The 17,375-nt window shown below is 31.5% G+C and overlaps 1 protein-coding gene across 1 annotated transcript in view; it reads right to left on the bottom strand.

Annotated features, from left to right (window-relative positions):
* The window catches only part of LOC127721715 (collagen alpha-1(XXVIII) chain-like), a 251,015-nt gene extending 234,370 nt beyond the window's left edge, over positions 1-16,645 (bottom strand). The window contains exons 1-2 of the mRNA XM_052228513.1: positions 16,568-16,645; positions 15,048-15,199 (exon numbers count right to left, since the gene is read on the bottom strand). Of these exons, the coding sequence (XP_052084473.1) occupies positions 15,048-15,060 (13 nt within the window). The 5' untranslated portion in view covers positions 15,061-15,199; positions 16,568-16,645. The remainder of the gene's footprint in view (positions 1-15,047; positions 15,200-16,567) is intronic.
* Positions 16,646-17,375: the final 730 nt, after the last annotated feature.

Genomic DNA, 17,375 nt, shown 5'->3' with positions numbered 1-17,375 from the left:
AGATATGAGTTGTTGGCAATTTTTCAAAGATTTTGAAATGCTGCGAATACAAACAATGCGAATGATTTCTTGGTTTAAGCAAGCACATGCGATGCATTTTTACCGGATTGGGTTTGACACACGAATATTGATACATACCATTCATTCCTTTAGGTCCTTTATGTCCTTTCGGTCCTCTAGGTCCTGGTTTTCCTTTATCTCCTGGAAAACAGATTGCCATCAATATAATACTACGAAAGACATTGTTTATTTTGGTCTTTTGATGAGGACATAATCGTTCGATTTGTTTAATTTAGGTCTGGAGCTAGCATGACAGTAACTGCTAGTAGGCGTTTGTTAATTTATGTTGATGACTGTCGTTTTGCTTAGTTTCTCTTAATTCCCATTATTACATATGACTCTGATTTCATTAAAATTGAATTTTATTGTGCGTATTGCTATGTGTTTTTATTGCAAGATTTCTCACTTCTTAAGGAACCCACTGGTGACCTTGTGCTGTTTTTGTACTTTGATCGGGTTGCTGTTTCTTTAACACATTCTTCGTTTTAATTTTCTATTCTATTGATGTGTTAACTCGACTGCTGATTTGCAAAGTTATCATGCAAATTCTTCGAAGTGACATCTCCCATCTTACAAAGCTTGTTTGTTTTAGTGATGGCTGGAAATCTTACTAAAGGTTATCTTGAATACGCAAAGTCGAAACGGGCAGTACGTTAGAATTATAAAACATACCTATAGAATAAACTACATTGACTTATGCTCTATTGAATATCACACGTCTTGACGGCAATTTCCTTCTTAAATGTTTTTTTATTATGGTATTGACTTCATTTTAATGTTTACCATGTTGGAAATGAAACGATGAGCTTTTTGTTAAAGGTTAAGTATAGTCATAGCAATTTGAACCAAAAATTCAAGTTCGTTTATATGAAAAATACTTCAATTCACTTAAAGAAAGATTTTGTACACAATATATATTCTTTTAGAACAGCAATGCTTAACACTAAGAAAAAGAATGATGTTGACAGTCGAAATTATTATTATTTTAAACAATTGATCACTACTCACAAGGAACAAAGGTAAATACTTTAGTGTAAACTTTATTCTATCGAGATCAAACTGTCAATCTATGACTTTAAAATAAGCATACACACTGGTCCATTTCTGTCCGATTTAGATATTAACATGGAACATCCAAAAAGTTACAAGATTCCTTTTTTTTTATGCTGATATTTTATAGTCTATTTTTCTATTTTATTCAGAAAGTTTTTTCATGACAATAATGTTGTTTATGTCAAGATCCTAGACCATTATCCGGTAAACCCTCTAGAACAGCAGCGCAAACTACTGCTAGAAAGGATATATTAATATTCGTCAATCAATTGCAAGTGGCCGCTGGAATATCTCTTTAAAAGCTGACATTTTAAGTGATTTGTTCAATCCCACATTAAGATAGAGAATACTAAATGCCATCAATTTTATGAAATCGAATATTTTTTTTGAAAGTTCTATGACTTAAAATGTTTTAATCGTACCTTCTTCTTTGTTTCTCATGATATGCAAGAACACACACACACATAAAATTGAGAATGGAAATAGAGAATGAAACATATATATATATATATGGCTTTAAAATTGAACAGATATGCAAACTTGGTTAAGATATAAAAAGATGAGTTGTGTGCAATCTTTCAAAGATTTTCAAATGCTTCGAATACAAACAATGGGAATGATTTGTATGTGTTAAAGCAAGCACATACGATGCATTTTTACCTGATTACTTTTGACACACGAATGTTGATACATACCATGCATTCCGTTGGGTCCTTTAGGTCCTGTAGGTCCTGGATATCCTTTATCTCCTGGAAAACAGATTGCCAGCAATATAATACTACGAAAGACATTGATTTTTTGGTCATTTGATGAAGACATAATCGTTCGATCAGTTTAATTGAGGTCTGGAGCTAGCATGGCAGTAATTGCTAGTAATCCTCTGTTAATTGATGTTGATAATTGTCATTATGCTTAGTTTCTTCTTACAACGGACTCTGATTTTTTTTAAAGTGAGTTTTACTGTGCGTTATGGTGTGATTTTGTTTATTGTTTGATTTCTCACTTCTTTGGAGGCCAACTGTCGGCCTTGTGCAGTTTTTGCACTTTGGTCGGGTTGTTGTTTACTTCTTACATTCCCCGTTTGTTTTTTCTATTCTACTGATGTGTTAACTCGACTGCTGATTTGCAAACTTAACATGAAAATCCTTTGCAGGGAAATTTCCCGTCTTACACAGCTGATTTGAGTCAGTGAAGACTGGAAATATTACTAGAAGGTTTCTTAAATGCCTAAAGTCGAAATGGGGCCGTACGTTTGAAATATAAAACAAAGTACCTATAGAATGAACTAAACTGCCTTATGCTCTATTGAAGATTATATGTGTTAACGGCAATTTCCTCCTTTAAATTGTTTTTTAAATTTTAAATGACTTCGTTTTAATGTCAACCATGTTTGAAATAAAACATTGAGCTTTTTGCAAAAGGTTAAGTATAGTCATGGAATTTGGAACCAGAAATTCAAAATCCTTTGTATGAAAAATATTTAAATTCATTCAAACAAAGATTTCTTCCATCTGATGTTTGCATCTTTTAAAATAGCAATGCTTAACACTAAGAAAAAAATGTTTTTATAGTCGAACATATTTTTATTCTTTAACCAATGATAACTACACACAAGGAACAAAGGTAAATACTTTAGTGTAAACTTTATGTTATTGAGATCTTAATTTCAATCTATGACTTTTAGATAAGCATGCATAGGGTTCCATATCTGTCAGGTGTTGATATAACTGTGGGAGTTACAAGGTTATTTTTTTTATTCTTATTTTTTTTTTTTTTTTTTAGTTTATGTTTCTTTTATATTCGAAAAGTTTTCTTCATGATAAAATTTTTTTTTTTCACCTTCAAATCCCAGCACATTATCTATTACATCCGCTAGGACAGGAGCACAAACTTCTGCTAGAAATGAAACTTTCTTTTTTGTCAAACAATTGCAAGTGACCGCTATAATATCTCTTTAAAATTGAGATTGTAAGTGATTTGTTCAGTCTCTTACATTTATATAGTAAATATGTAATGCCTTCATTGTTATGATATCAAAATGTTTCTTTTTGAAAGTTTTATGACTTAAAGTGTTTTTGTCGTACCTTATTTGTTTTTCACAATATGCAAGAACACATATAGAAGAAGATGTGGTATGGGTGCCAATGAGACAACTCTCCATCCAAGTCAAAATTTATAAAAGTAAACCATTATAGGTCAAAGTACAGTCTCCAACACGGAGTCTTTTCTCACACTGAACAGCAAGCTATAAAGGACCCCAAAAATTATTAGTGTAAAACCATTCAAACGGGAAAACCAACGGTCTAATCTATATAAAAAACGAGAAACGAGAAACACTTAAGAACCACATCAACAAACGACAACTACTAAACATCAGATTCCTGACTTAGGACAAGTGCAAACAATTGCAGCAGGTTCAAACGTTTTAATGGTACCAAACCTTCACTCTTATCTGAAACAATAGTGTAACATCACAACATAGAAAGACACACTATAAAATATCGATTGAAATGGCTTAACTCAATCAAAAGACATATTAACACCAGTGAACATACACTGAACAAATAAATTTGATCTATGATACAATATGAATACAAAGTAAATAAATTGAGGGAAGAATAATTACAGTAACATGTTTAACCGCTGTGAAATGTTAAACAATTTAAGAAAAACTATATGCTAGAACAAAAATATCAGCCATTTGAAATTCCTTAAAACACAGATAAATGAAAATAATTTTGTTGTTAGGTATCCGTGTACAGTTCAAATGAAGAAAGGAAATATTTATACAAAATAAATAATTTTGATGTTCATAGTACGAAGAAGTGAAAATTTATAGTAATACCAAACATTTATCAAAGCTGGTAAATAGACCAGATATAACCCTGAATAACATTAAATAACAAAAAAGCCTTACATTTAGTATCAACAGGTCAGATAAACAAAAAAGTACGATTTGAAAGTTCTCGCAGTTACTGACAGCTAGTTAAAAGCCAAAAACAATTAATAATAAAAAATCATGCACCAGGGAATAAAATCAACTAAAACACATTCCAAGGATTTAGTATTTTAATGTCATGGATAGTCAAAGAAGACATGACTTGTGCAATGCCAAAAATAAATGTATCGACAGGCAGTAGGATAGTTAGGAGTTTACCTCTTTATAGATCAAAATGAACGTGGGTGTGTCTTTATACATCCCGTTTGAAAAGAATACAAATTTAGTTATGTTTTAATTTGCTGATGACAAAATCGATATTAGTGCCAATGTAAACTATATTCAAAGATCTAATTACAACATTGGTAAGATAACCTTTACCAATAAGTTTGTTTAAAGGTCCGATGAGTTTACACGGATCACATAGTGATTTCCGCGCTTAAAGTACAATATAACCGTAAAATGTAGGTTGTGAAATACCGTTTATAATCCGTTTTTTACAGGTACAACCAAATTTACTAATTAAGTCTTTGTATCTATGAAAGAATTTAGTAAAAGTTTTACGTAATTTATGGTAACGAAATCCCTGACTTAATAATTTACCAGTGATGCATTTATTACGTTCGTTAAAATCTATGGCATCACTACACACAGGGGCATAACGAACGAGTTGGGATATATAAACACCGTATGATGGAGCCAAAGGAACATCGCCGTCTAAAAAAGGAAAAATAACAATAGGGAATGAAAAGTCGTCTCTTTTGTCGTAAATTTTAGTATAAAGTTTTCCTTTAGAGATTGAAATGTCCAAATCTAGAAAAGGATAACTGCTGCTGTTTATGTTAGATTTAGTTAAAGTAAGTTCTTTATGGTATATTTAGAGAACTCTGGATTATTTAACGAAAAAATATCATCTAGATAACGGGAGGTATTGTTGAATGTATCAACCAAATGTAACAATGACGTGTCTTTACTGAGTTTGGTCATACACTGAGATTCATAGCAATACAGGAATAAATCTGCTATTAAAGGGGCGCAGTTAGTTCCCATAGGAATACCTACTACCTGTCGATACACTTTATCGCCGAAACGTACATATATGTTGTCCAGGAGAAAATTTAGAGCTTCAATCATATCTTCACATTTCCAGTAAGTGTATCTAGCATACTTTCCTTTTTCGTTACAGAAAAAGGCTTTAAACGAATTACAGCAAATAGATTTGTAATGATATTTTTCAAAAGACAATTTAATTAAATATGAAAACTTTTTCTTGATAAGATTGTGTGGAAGTGCAGTATAGAGAGTAGAAAAATCATAACTGTCAACAGAATTAAAAGGACCATCAAAAGAATGTAGTTTATCTAAAACCTCTAAAGAATTTAAACACTCCAAAAATAATTAATACCATTATTTTCATAAGCTTTATTACAAAAGTTAATAACAAGTTCTTTGATAGTAGTAAGGGAGGTAGTTAGAAGCACTGATAGATTGGTAGTAGAACACTTACTAGATGCGGAGATGAAACGGAATTTAAATGTTTTTTTGTGCATTTTAGGTAACCAGTACAGAGAAGGGACTTTCAAATGTTCGGAAGAGGATTTAAGCTGGGTAGTGGCAGTGATATGCTTGTTTACAATTTGTCTCTCTGTGGAGCGTACGGACCTGAATGTAGATGAATTTGTAATTTCGTTTTGAAGAACTTCCATGTAGTATATGCGTCACACCACCACTACATTATTTGCTGCTTTGTCTGCTGGTACGGAAACAAACCGCTTTGTGAGTACTTGGAGTTTTTTTTTTTATTCTAGAAATAAGAACATCATGGACCCTATTACTAATTTCAGAATTGTTTTCAAAATGAGACATACGAATATTAACAGTATTCATAATTTTATTCAAATAACTGTAAGAATGAACACAAATGCGGCCACTTCCATTTCAGACGGAAACCATCTAAAAATTAACCAAAATGCTAAAATTTCGAAGATTTCAATAATTCAGCATAACTTAATGATGCTAGTACCCGATACATGTGCATTGTATTGTCAAAAACAGCTCATATTTAAGTAACAGAAGTATTCTTCTTTCCAATAAATAGCTTAAAATTTACATTTTAATAATTTTGTAAAACTGCTATATTTTGGGGCCAAAAGGGGGTCTTACTGGGCCTACTCCTTTGGCTGTACCTAAAGAAAACTGATTAAAAACGGTATTTCACATCCTACATTTTACGGTTATATTGTACTTAAAGCGCAGAAATCACTATGTGATCCGTGTAAACTCATCGGACCTTTAAACAAACAGTTTTTTATCAGATTTTTCTCGTTTACACCAGTTTTTACAGTAGACAGACAGAGTGTCTTTAATGACCTGACGACACTGTTTCCAATCTATTTTAGAAAGAGGACGACATTTCGTTCCTTTCTTAAGAAACGTGATGACCTCACGGTCTTCGACGATGTTGAGGTCTCCTGTAAAGACATGACCATAGGGGACATATCTAAAACTATATGTTTCACAGTCTCAAGTGGAATGAACATTATTTTCTATATTGACGTCTGATGTAACTGACGTATAATTAAAAATCAAACTTCTGTTTTTTTTTATAAGAATACGAAATATTAGGTGGTTCTATATTATCAAAATATAACGGTATTTGGCTTTGGATCGTAGAGTCATTGAATATACTAGACAAGTTAATAAAATCAATACCTCTATTTATATATTTTAATTTAAGAAAATGCCGTTTATGATTTTCAGTTTATCGATAGTAGGAAATAGCCTATGATGACAAAAGGCTGTAATAATACGGGTGTATTCATACATTGGGCTAAAAAAAGAAAATTTTATCACACTCCAGAAAAGTAGCATATAATTTACTTATTGGTTTCTGACCCAGTTTGCATAATACTTGAAATCTGCCATTATATTTTATTATAGATAACAGATCAGCAAGTGTATAATTTATACGATGTTTAATACGTTGATTACGGTTTTTGCGTTTGCCATGAGACCTTTATTTTTAAGTTGTTTATCAACAATATTAATGACATCGACTGAAGTTTTAGTTATGTTCCCATGTCCTAATATTTCAACATTAAGACCGAGAGGATAAGCTGTTTGAAGTCGTTTTATTCAAAATAATTCGTAGACTTCAATCGATTTTTCAAATTGCTTGTGTGATTCTCCTGGTTGTTTCTGAACGGTTCAAGTGGTTGGAATTTTATAAATTTTAGATTGTGATAAGCTTATTCAATTGTTGATCTATCATACATTTGATATATGCATGGCTTCAAAGTTTAACAGAAATGCAAACATGGTATTTAAGACATTAAAAAGATAAATTGTTTGCAATCTTTCAAAGATTTAGAAAGCTGCGAATATAAAATATATGGGAATGATGTGTATGAGATAAAGCAAGGACATACGATGCATTTTTACCAGATTGCTTTAGACACACACGGATGTTGATACATACCATTCATTCCTTTATATCCTGGTGGTCCTCTAGGTCCTCTAGGTCCTAGTGGTCCTTGTCTTCCTGGAAAACAGATTTCCATTTTTATAATACTACGAAAGTCATTGATTATTTTGGTCATTTGAAGAAGATACAATCGTACGATTAGTTTAGTTGAGGTCAGGCGCTAGCACGGCAGTAACTGCTAGAAGTCCGTTGTTAATTTATGTTTATGATTGTCATTTTGCTTAGTTTCTCCTGTTTCCCAATCTTACATAGGACTCTTTTTTATTAAAACTGAGTTTTAGTGTGCGTATTGCTGTATGTTTTTTATTGCAAGATTTCTCACTTCTTGGAGGACCCACTGGTGGCCTTGTGCTGTTTTTGCACTTTAATCGGTTTACTGTTTCATTCACATATTTCCCGTTTTCATTTTCTCTTCTATTGATGTGTTAACTCGACTGCTGATTTGTAAAGTTATCATGCAAGTTCTTTGAACTGACATATCCCATCTTCCAGAGCTTGTGTGAGTCAGTGGTGACTGGAAATCTTACTAAAGGATATCTTGAATGCCCAAAGTCAAAAGGGGTCGTACGTAAGAAATATAAATCAAGCCTATAGAATAAACTACATTGTCTAATGCTCAATTGAAGATTTCACGTTTTGACGGGAATTTCCTTCTTAAATATTTTTTTTTATTATGGCATGGACTTCGTTTTATTGTTTACCATGTTGGAAATAAAATAATGAGCTTTTTACTAAAGGTTAAGTATAGTCATAGCAATTTAAAACAAAAATTCAAGTCCCTTTATATGAAAAAAAATTTAAATTCATTTGAATAAAGATTTCTTACATCTGATGTTTGCAAATTTAAAAATAATAATGTTTAACACTAAGAAAAAGAATGATTTTTATATAGTTGAATATATTTTTGTTTCTCACAATATCCAAGACATATATACATGCCTTTAACATTGAACTGATATGCAAACATGGTATTTAAGAAATTAAAAAGATGAGTTGTTAGCAATCTTTCAAAGATTTTGAAATGCTGCAAATACAGACAATGAGAATGATTTGAATGAGAAACAAAAAGCACATACGATGCATTTTCACCAGAGTGCTTTTGACGCACACGGATATTGATACATACCCTGCATTCCTTTAGGTCCTTTGGGTCCTCTAGGTCCTAGTGGTCCTCTAGCTCCTGGAAAACAGATTGCCATCAACATAATACTACGAAGGACATTGATTTTTTGGTCTTTTGATGAAGACATAATTAGTTTAATTGAGGTCTGGAGCTAGCACGACAGTAACTGCTAGTATTCCTTTGTTAATTTATGTTCATGATTGTCATTTTGCTTAGTTTCTCTTGTTTACAATTCTTAGACTCTTATTTCTTTAAGATTATGTTTAACTGTGCGTATTGCTGTCTTTTTTATTGCAAGTTTTCTCACTTCTTTCAATTCCAACTGGTGGTCTATTTTCCTTTTTTATTGAAAAAGTTTTTTTCATGATAATAATGCTTTTTAACATCGAAATCCTAGCAACTTATTCGGTTCATCCGCTAAAACAGTAGCCCAATCTACTGCTAGAAATGATGCATTCATATTTGTTGATCAATTGCAAGACTGCTGAAATATCTCTTCAAAAGGTGAGATTTTATGTGATTTGTTCAATCACACATTAAGATAGAGAATATGGAACGCCATCATTATTATGATATCAAACTATTCCTTTTTGAAAGTTCTGTGAATTAAAGTGTTTGAATCATACCATGCATTCCTTTAGGTCCTTTGGGTCCTGGTGGTCCTTTATTTCCTGAAAAACAGATTGCCAGCAATATAATACTACAAAAGACATTGATTTTTTAGTGATATAACGGAGACGTAATCGTTCTAGCAGTTTGATTGAAGTCTAGAGCTAGCACGACAGTAACTGCTAGTAGTCCTTTAACAATTCATGTTGATAATTGTCATTTTCCTCAGTTCCTTCCGTTTCCCATTCTTAAGTAGGACTCTGATTTCTATAAAACTAAGTTTTACTGTGCGTTTTACTGTGTGTTTGTTTATAGGAAAATGTCTCAATTTTTTAAAGACCCAATGGTGTTGTTTTTGCACTTTGGTCGGGTTGTTGTTTCTTTCACACATTCTGTGTTTCTATTTTCTATTCTATTGATGTGTTAACTCGACTGATGATTTGCAAACTTAACATGAAATTCCTTCGGAGTAACATAGCTGGATTGAGTGAGTGATGACTGGGAATCTTACTAGAATGTGTCTTCAATGCTCAAAGTTGAAATTAGCCTTACGTTTGAAATATAAAACAAACCTATAGAATAAAATAAACTGTCTTATGCTCTATTGAAGATTATATGCGTTAACGTCAATTTCCGTCTTAAATATGTTTTATTTTTCTCAAATAAAGGTATTGACTTATTGAACTTTTTCCAAAAAATTAACTACAGTCATAAAAACTGGAACCAGAAATTAAAGTCCCTTCAGATGAAAATACCTAAATTCATTTAAATAAAGATTACCTACATCAGATGTATGCAACTTTTAGAATAACAATGCTTAACAATAAGAAAAAGAATGATATTTACAGGCAAAAATATTTTATATTTTCATGATAATAATGCTTTTTAACATCCAGATCATAGGAAATTATTCAGTATATCTGCTAAAACAGCAGCCCAATCTACTGCTTGAAATGATGCATTCATATTTGTTGATCAATTGCAAGTGGCCGCTACAATATCTCTTTAAAAGGTGAGATTTTATGTGATTTGTTCAATCAATCATTAAGATAGAGAATATGAAATGCCGTCATTATTAGGATATACAGATATTTCTTTTTGAAAGTTCTGTGACTTAAAGTGCTTGAATCGTACCTTATTCGTTGTTTCTCACAATATACAAGAACACATATATACATGACTTTAAAATCAAACAGATATGCATACATGTTATTTAAGAAATTAAAAAGATGAGTTGTTTGCAATCTTTCAAAAATTTTGAGATGCTGCAAATACAAATAATACGAATGATTTGTATGTGTGAAAGCAAGCACATACGATGCATTTTGACCAGATTGTTTTTGACGCACACAAATATTGATACATACCCTGCATTCCTTTAGGTCCTTTGGGTCCTCTAGGTCCTGGTGGTCCTTTATCTTCTAGAAAACAGATTGCCATCAATTTAATACTACGAAAGACATTGATTTTTTATTGATATGATGAAGACATAATCGTACAATCATTTTGATTGAGGTCAGGACCTAGCACGACAGTAACTGCTAGTAGTCTTTTTTAATGTTTGTTTACTTTTGTCTTACAAAAGACTCTAATTTCCGTAAAACTGTGTTTGACTGTGCGTTATTGTGTGTGTTTGTTTTTTGCAAGATTTCTCATTTCTTTAAAGGCCCACTGGTGGCCTTGCGCTGTTTTTGCACTTTGGTCGGGATGTTGTTTCTTTCACATATTCGCCGTTTTCATTTTCTATTCCATCGATATGTTAACTCGACAGCTGATTTGCAAACTTAACATGATGAAAATCCTTCGCAGTGACATCTCCCGTCTTACACAGCTGGTTTGGATCAGTGACGACTGGAAATTTTACTAGAGGGTGTCTTGTATGCCCAAAGTCGAAATGGGGCCGTACGTTTAAAATACAAAACAATATATAGAATAAGCTAAACTGTCTTATGCTCTATTGAAATAAAACATTGAGATTTTTGCAAAAGGTTAAGTATAATCATGGAAATTGGAACCCAAAATTTAAGTTCCTTTATTTTTGAAAAATACTTAAATTTATTTGAATAAAAATTTCTTTCATCTGATGTTTGCAACTTTTGAAATAGCAATGCTTAACCTAAGAAAAAGAATGACTTTCATAGTCGAACATATTTTTATTCTTCAACAATGTATAACTACGCACAAGGAACAAAGTTGAAAACTATAGTGTAAACTTCATGTTATTGAGATCTAAATTTCAATATATGACTTTCAAATAAGCATGCATACGATTCAATTTCTGTCAGGTGTTGATATAACTGTGAAATGGAACATACAAAAATTCAGTAGGAGTTCCAAGATTTTTTTTTTATTCTTATATTTTTTAGCTTATTTTCCTTTTTTATTTGAAAATTGTTTTTCATGATAAAAATGTTTTTTTACGTTCAGATCCTAGCACATTATCCATTACATCCACTAGAACAGCAGCGCAAACTACTGCTTGAAATGATTCATTCATATCTGTCAAATGATTGCAAGTTGCTGCTATAATATCTCTTTAAAAGGTGAGATTTAAATGATTGTCAATCTCACATTTAGGTAGAGAATATGGAATGTCATCATGATTATGATATCAAAATATTACTTTTTGAAAGTTCCATGACTTAAAATGATTTAATCGTACCTTACTCTTTGCATCTCACAATATACAGGAACAAATACATACATGACTTTTTAAATTGAACAGAAATTCAAAATGTTATTTTAGAAATTAAAAAGATGAGTTGTTTGCAATCTTTCAAACATTTTTTTTTAAATGCCACGAATACAAAAAATGAGAATTATGTGTATGGGTTTTAACAAACACATACGATGCATTTTTACCAGATTGTTTTTGACATACCCGGATGTTGATTAATACCTTTCATTCCTGGTGGTCCTTTAGGTCCTTGTGGTTCTTGTTTCCTTAGTTCTACTTCTTCTGGAAAACAGATTACCATTAATATGATACTACGAAATACATTGATTGTTTGGTGATCTGATGAAGACATTATCGTTCGATCAGTTTAATGGAGGTCGGAAGCTACCACGACAGTAACTATTAGTAGTCCGTTCTTAGTTTATGTTGATCATTGTCATTTTATTAAGCTTCTTTTGTTTCCCATTCTTACGCTGATTTCGTTAAAAATGTGCGTATTGCTATGTGTTTGTTTATTTCACATTGGCTATAGGTATAAGAGAGGGTTGATATCTAACAAAACATTTCGAACCCCGCCACATTTTTGTGCCTGTCACGAGTCAGGAACCTGTAGCCTTTGTTGGTGTTGTGTGTTGTTTTAATTGTGGTTCTTTTGTATGTTTTGGAGTTAAATGTAGCGTCCATTATTCTGAACTAGTATTATTGTTGAGAGGCCAGCTGAAGCTTGCCTTCGAGTGCAAGATTTCTCTTTTCTTTTAAGACCAACTGGTCGCCTTGTGCTGTGTTTTGCACTTTGGTCCGGTTATTGTTACTTTCACACATTACTCGTTTCCATTTCTATTCTATTGGTGTGTTAACTCGACTGCTGATTTTCAAACTTCGAATAAGTGTTCGCCGATCTTATGTGTTTTCCATACAACAGTTCACTTACCTTGAAGGAATTTAATCAGTGATATTTCTGGTAAAAAGATAAATGCATAATTTTTTTCGATCTTTAATTATAGCTCAATGAGTCAAAATTGTATACAACATTTTGAGTTATATGTATGTCTAAAACACTGTATGGTATCAAAATAATACCTCATCGACGATGAAGCTTCGATATAAGTACGTACCTGTCACTATATGTGTAGAATCAAACACAATATTGGGCATTGATATTGAATTGATGTTGACAGCTAAATTCTATACCTGGCACGTTTCTGCTAGTTCAACTTTTTAAATTGTCGATAGCGACATAAGATGTTTAATATGTTTAACTGATACAGTAGTCCATAAAGACAAGCTAATTCTTCTATATCTGTAAAGCTATCGTTATCGTTTCCATATCGCCATTAAAAAATACTCTCCATTATGTTCGTTATTTATTTCATTCAGTTTAGTTAATGTTCTTCGTCACACTTATCTAATTTAATAGCACTTGAGTTTTGCATTTGTATGTTTAAAATCATTTTCATCTCAATATCTAAAACAATTTTATAATATTCTTTTTCTTCAAACGTACCTTATGCAAATATTCAGATAAGGAAATGTATACAATTTTAAATCAGAGAACAAACCACACGTACACAATAAGGATGTTAACAACTGTAGGTCATCATACAGTCTTCAACAAAGACTAGAACTAGTCATGACAATTGGAACCAGAAATTCAAGTTCCTTTATATGAAAAATACTTAAATTCATTGAAATAAAGATTTCTTACATCTGATGTTTGCAACTTTTAGAATATCAATGCTTACACAAAGAGAAACAATGATGTTCATAGCCGAAAATATTTTTATTCTTTAACAATTTATGACTACGCACAAGGCACATGAGGAACAAAGGTAAATACTTTAGTGTAAACTTTATGTTTTTGAAATCTTAATTTCAATCTATGACTTTAAAATAAGCAAGCATACGATTCAATTTCTGTCAGATTAACTTGTTTTTACCTTTAAATCCTAGCACATTATCCAGTACATCCGCGAAAACAACAGCGCAAACTACTGCTAGAAATAATACTTTCATATTTTTCAAACAATTGCAAGTGACTGCTGGAATATCTCTTCAAAAGGTAACTTGAATGTACCCAGTGGTTTAACAATTGTGTTGATTCTACTTATTTATACGATTTTAAGTAACACAAAGTTGACAAATAACAGCTGCGATTTAAATTGACATTTTGTCAACCAATAAGATGTGTTCATGGGTAAAACAGCATGTTATACTTAAACGAGCATTTAAGGTATGTAGTTTGCGTGTTTTTTTTTTTGTTTTTTTTTTGTAAGTGCATGCAATGTAACTAAATTTTATGTTTTTACATATTAAAAAAAATATTTTGGAACAGGATAATCATTTTTTGTTTTTCTTTTCTCTCTCACAAATAACACCTGTTTATATTAATAAGAGTCTATACAGAACAGCCAAACAGCAAATGTAAAACAGATAACAATGCAGTAACTAACTGCGAGTACTCACAAGTCTATTCGTTGTGTCTTTTGTGTTTTTTTTTTTGTTTTTTTGTTTTGTTTTGTGCTTTGTTTCGATCTGATGAGTTTAATCCTTTTTAACTGATTTTGACAGTTTGTGCTTATGTTGTACTGTTACACCACTTTCCAGGCTAGGGGCAGGTTTTAGCGCCAGCAAACATGTGTAACCCCGCAACATTATGTATGTGGTTGTCCAAAGTCAGGAGCCTGTAATTCAGTGGTTTTCGTTTTTTACTGTTTAATTTATCTGTTTTTCGTTTATTATTTTGTACACAAATTAAGCCGTTATTTTTCACGTTTGAGTTGTTTTTTTTTTTTTTTACATTTGTCCTTTCGGAGCCTTAAAAGGCTTAAAATATATATATGTACTAGTACATTTCTAGACAACGAATCTAATGGTCATTGTTCGGCCAGTATTTGTATGTCAAAGATACCCGTAAATGTCTACTTATGTATGGGGATGAACACATACGAAACCACGCTTGCTAAGGTTTGATTTTTTTCTTATATATGATAATGTATGTGATTACTTGTATAAATTAGTGTGCTCATTTAAAACAATAAATAACTCACTGTGCTGACACATGTAGATGCATAAGTGTATTCATTTTAAACAATAAATAACTTACTGTGCTGACGCATTTTGAAATAGGACTGACACTATTGAAGGTTATTTTCTGTATCAAAATATCTGTCATTACGTATCATTTCATCTTGTTCATACATTTTGTTATTCTTTATCTATATATGTTGTTGTACACACCTTAATTCTACTATATATCTAAAAAGTTAAAAGAAATAAAAAAGAAGCTATTTCGAACAAGATTTGTTCAAGAGATTATACTGTATTTGATTTCAATTTGAATGTTTAAATCAAATCCGAAATAAGGGATTTAACTAAAATATTTTTCATCAAAATGAAAATATGAACTAAGTTTAATGTAAATGTGACTTCATCTTTATGGTAAACTACTTTGACAAAAAACTGTAAAATTATACGAAACGTTCAGACGCACTGACCAGAAACCATAAAGTCCTTTTAGTATCGTAAGCGGGGCTTTAACGTTAAACAATAATACAAATATAACATACATTTTAAGTACGAAAAACATTTTATAATATGCTAATAAGAAGATGTGGTATGATTGCCAATAAGAAAACACTTTACCGAGACTAACATGACTAAATGGCGCAAAAATTTACAATATGTTATTACACGGTCTTCAACGGTGAGTAAACTCCATACCGCTTAGTAAGCTATAGAAATGACAAATATTAAACGTATCATGTACACAATTGATAGCTCTGTATTTAGGATGAGTTTATCATACTTAAAAAAAACTGAATCCAACATTATCATATTATTAACGTTTGGGGAAAAGGACGTTTTTTTCAACAAACAATTACAATTCCCATGAGAACTAACTTCCTCTTTTTGTCGGTTTTTCCGTAATTCAAATAAGATAGATTTTATGCAGTAACTCTATGAAGCACGCAATATATATATTTAACTTCAAGTTCCGCTATATAGAGGATGTCCCCTCACTAGATAGTGCAAAGTTTCGTAACTATGTTGAACGTATCTTTCCCATCGAAATTGAACTTAAAATACAGGATACCATAGATACAGATTAGTCTGCTTTGTTTTTTGATTTACATTTATTTATGATTGATGCAAACCTTCTGTAAGCATATATAATCAAAAGTAAAGACTCCGTTGTATCAATTCAATTATTTCAGCACCTCCAACTACACATTTGAAGCCCAACTACTTTTCAATTTTATCATTATAACTGAAAGGAGTGTTCGAAGATACAAACCAAACGAAAGGAATATCAGATATCAGGAAATGCGAAAACTACTGACCAGCTTACTGATTTATTACCGACATTTGTTAAGGACTCGTTTTTCCTTCAAAACAATCTTGCTGAAAATCAATACAACTAACAATGGCATCAGGTTTGTGTACCTACTTTTCATAACTTGTACGCCATAACATGTGTGATATACCAAAACGACCTTTTAGAATCTAAACATTTTTGTAGAGAACAAAATTAATGTTTGAATAACAGATAAAACCTGTCGTGTCGGACAAGTTTGTTTTAGTACATTATTGAATTGAATAAAAAAAAAAGGTTTGTGTACCTACTTGTCATATCTTGTACGCCATAACACGTGTAATACACCAAAACGACTTCTTAAAATCTATACATTTTTGTATAGTACAAAATTGATGTTTCTATAGCAAATTAAACCTGTCGTGTGGAACATGTTCGTACATTATTGAATAAAATTAAAAAAAAACGTTTAAAGTTTGCCAAGTTCGTATATGTTTTCATGTAAATGTAACAGCCCTTGATGCTCATTTGACAAGAACGTTTCAAAATATAATTGTCAATAGTAGACATATAGAGAATGGCGAAGATAAGGTCAGATTGCTTGCTTGTTTTAATGGGTAATGCACTATTCAGTACATATGTGCCAGTCTGCCTAATGATCAGGCAGTTTCTAAAAACATGAATATCTCAGAATTTGATAAAAACTGGCTTAAATAATCTAAATACAAATGTAACATGTTATAATGAAAAAAAAAAACTTTTCAGACCATTGAGATCTGGTTGCAATGACAACAAGGCCATTTGATTTTGTCAAAGCAACAAGTAATTAGGGTCAACATTAAACTCACATTTTGTTTCCCTAATTCACTTTCATGAAATCTGCTCATATAAAATCCAGTATTTCTCCATTGTACTGCATTTGTTTCAGCTATGAAAGAACCGCTTTTTTGATAAAATACTATTTCATTCTAGAAATATTGGTGTACGATGGTCTCCAGCTTTTATTCCTGCAATAATGTGAAATTTCAGTAAAAATCTAAAAAAATTTACAATTTATTCACAGTTTATGTTAATAATTTTAGTTCAGTAAAACATTTTTGTTGATTGAAATGTTTAAGA

Source organism: Mytilus californianus, unplaced genomic scaffold, assembly GCF_021869535.1.
Source record: "Mytilus californianus isolate M0D057914Y unplaced genomic scaffold, xbMytCali1.0.p SCAF_12, whole genome shotgun sequence".
Lineage (NCBI taxonomy): Eukaryota > Metazoa > Mollusca > Bivalvia > Mytilida > Mytilidae > Mytilus > Mytilus californianus.
The sequence above is the reverse complement of the archived record's forward strand: the minus strand, read 5'-3'. Positions and strand labels throughout refer to the sequence as shown.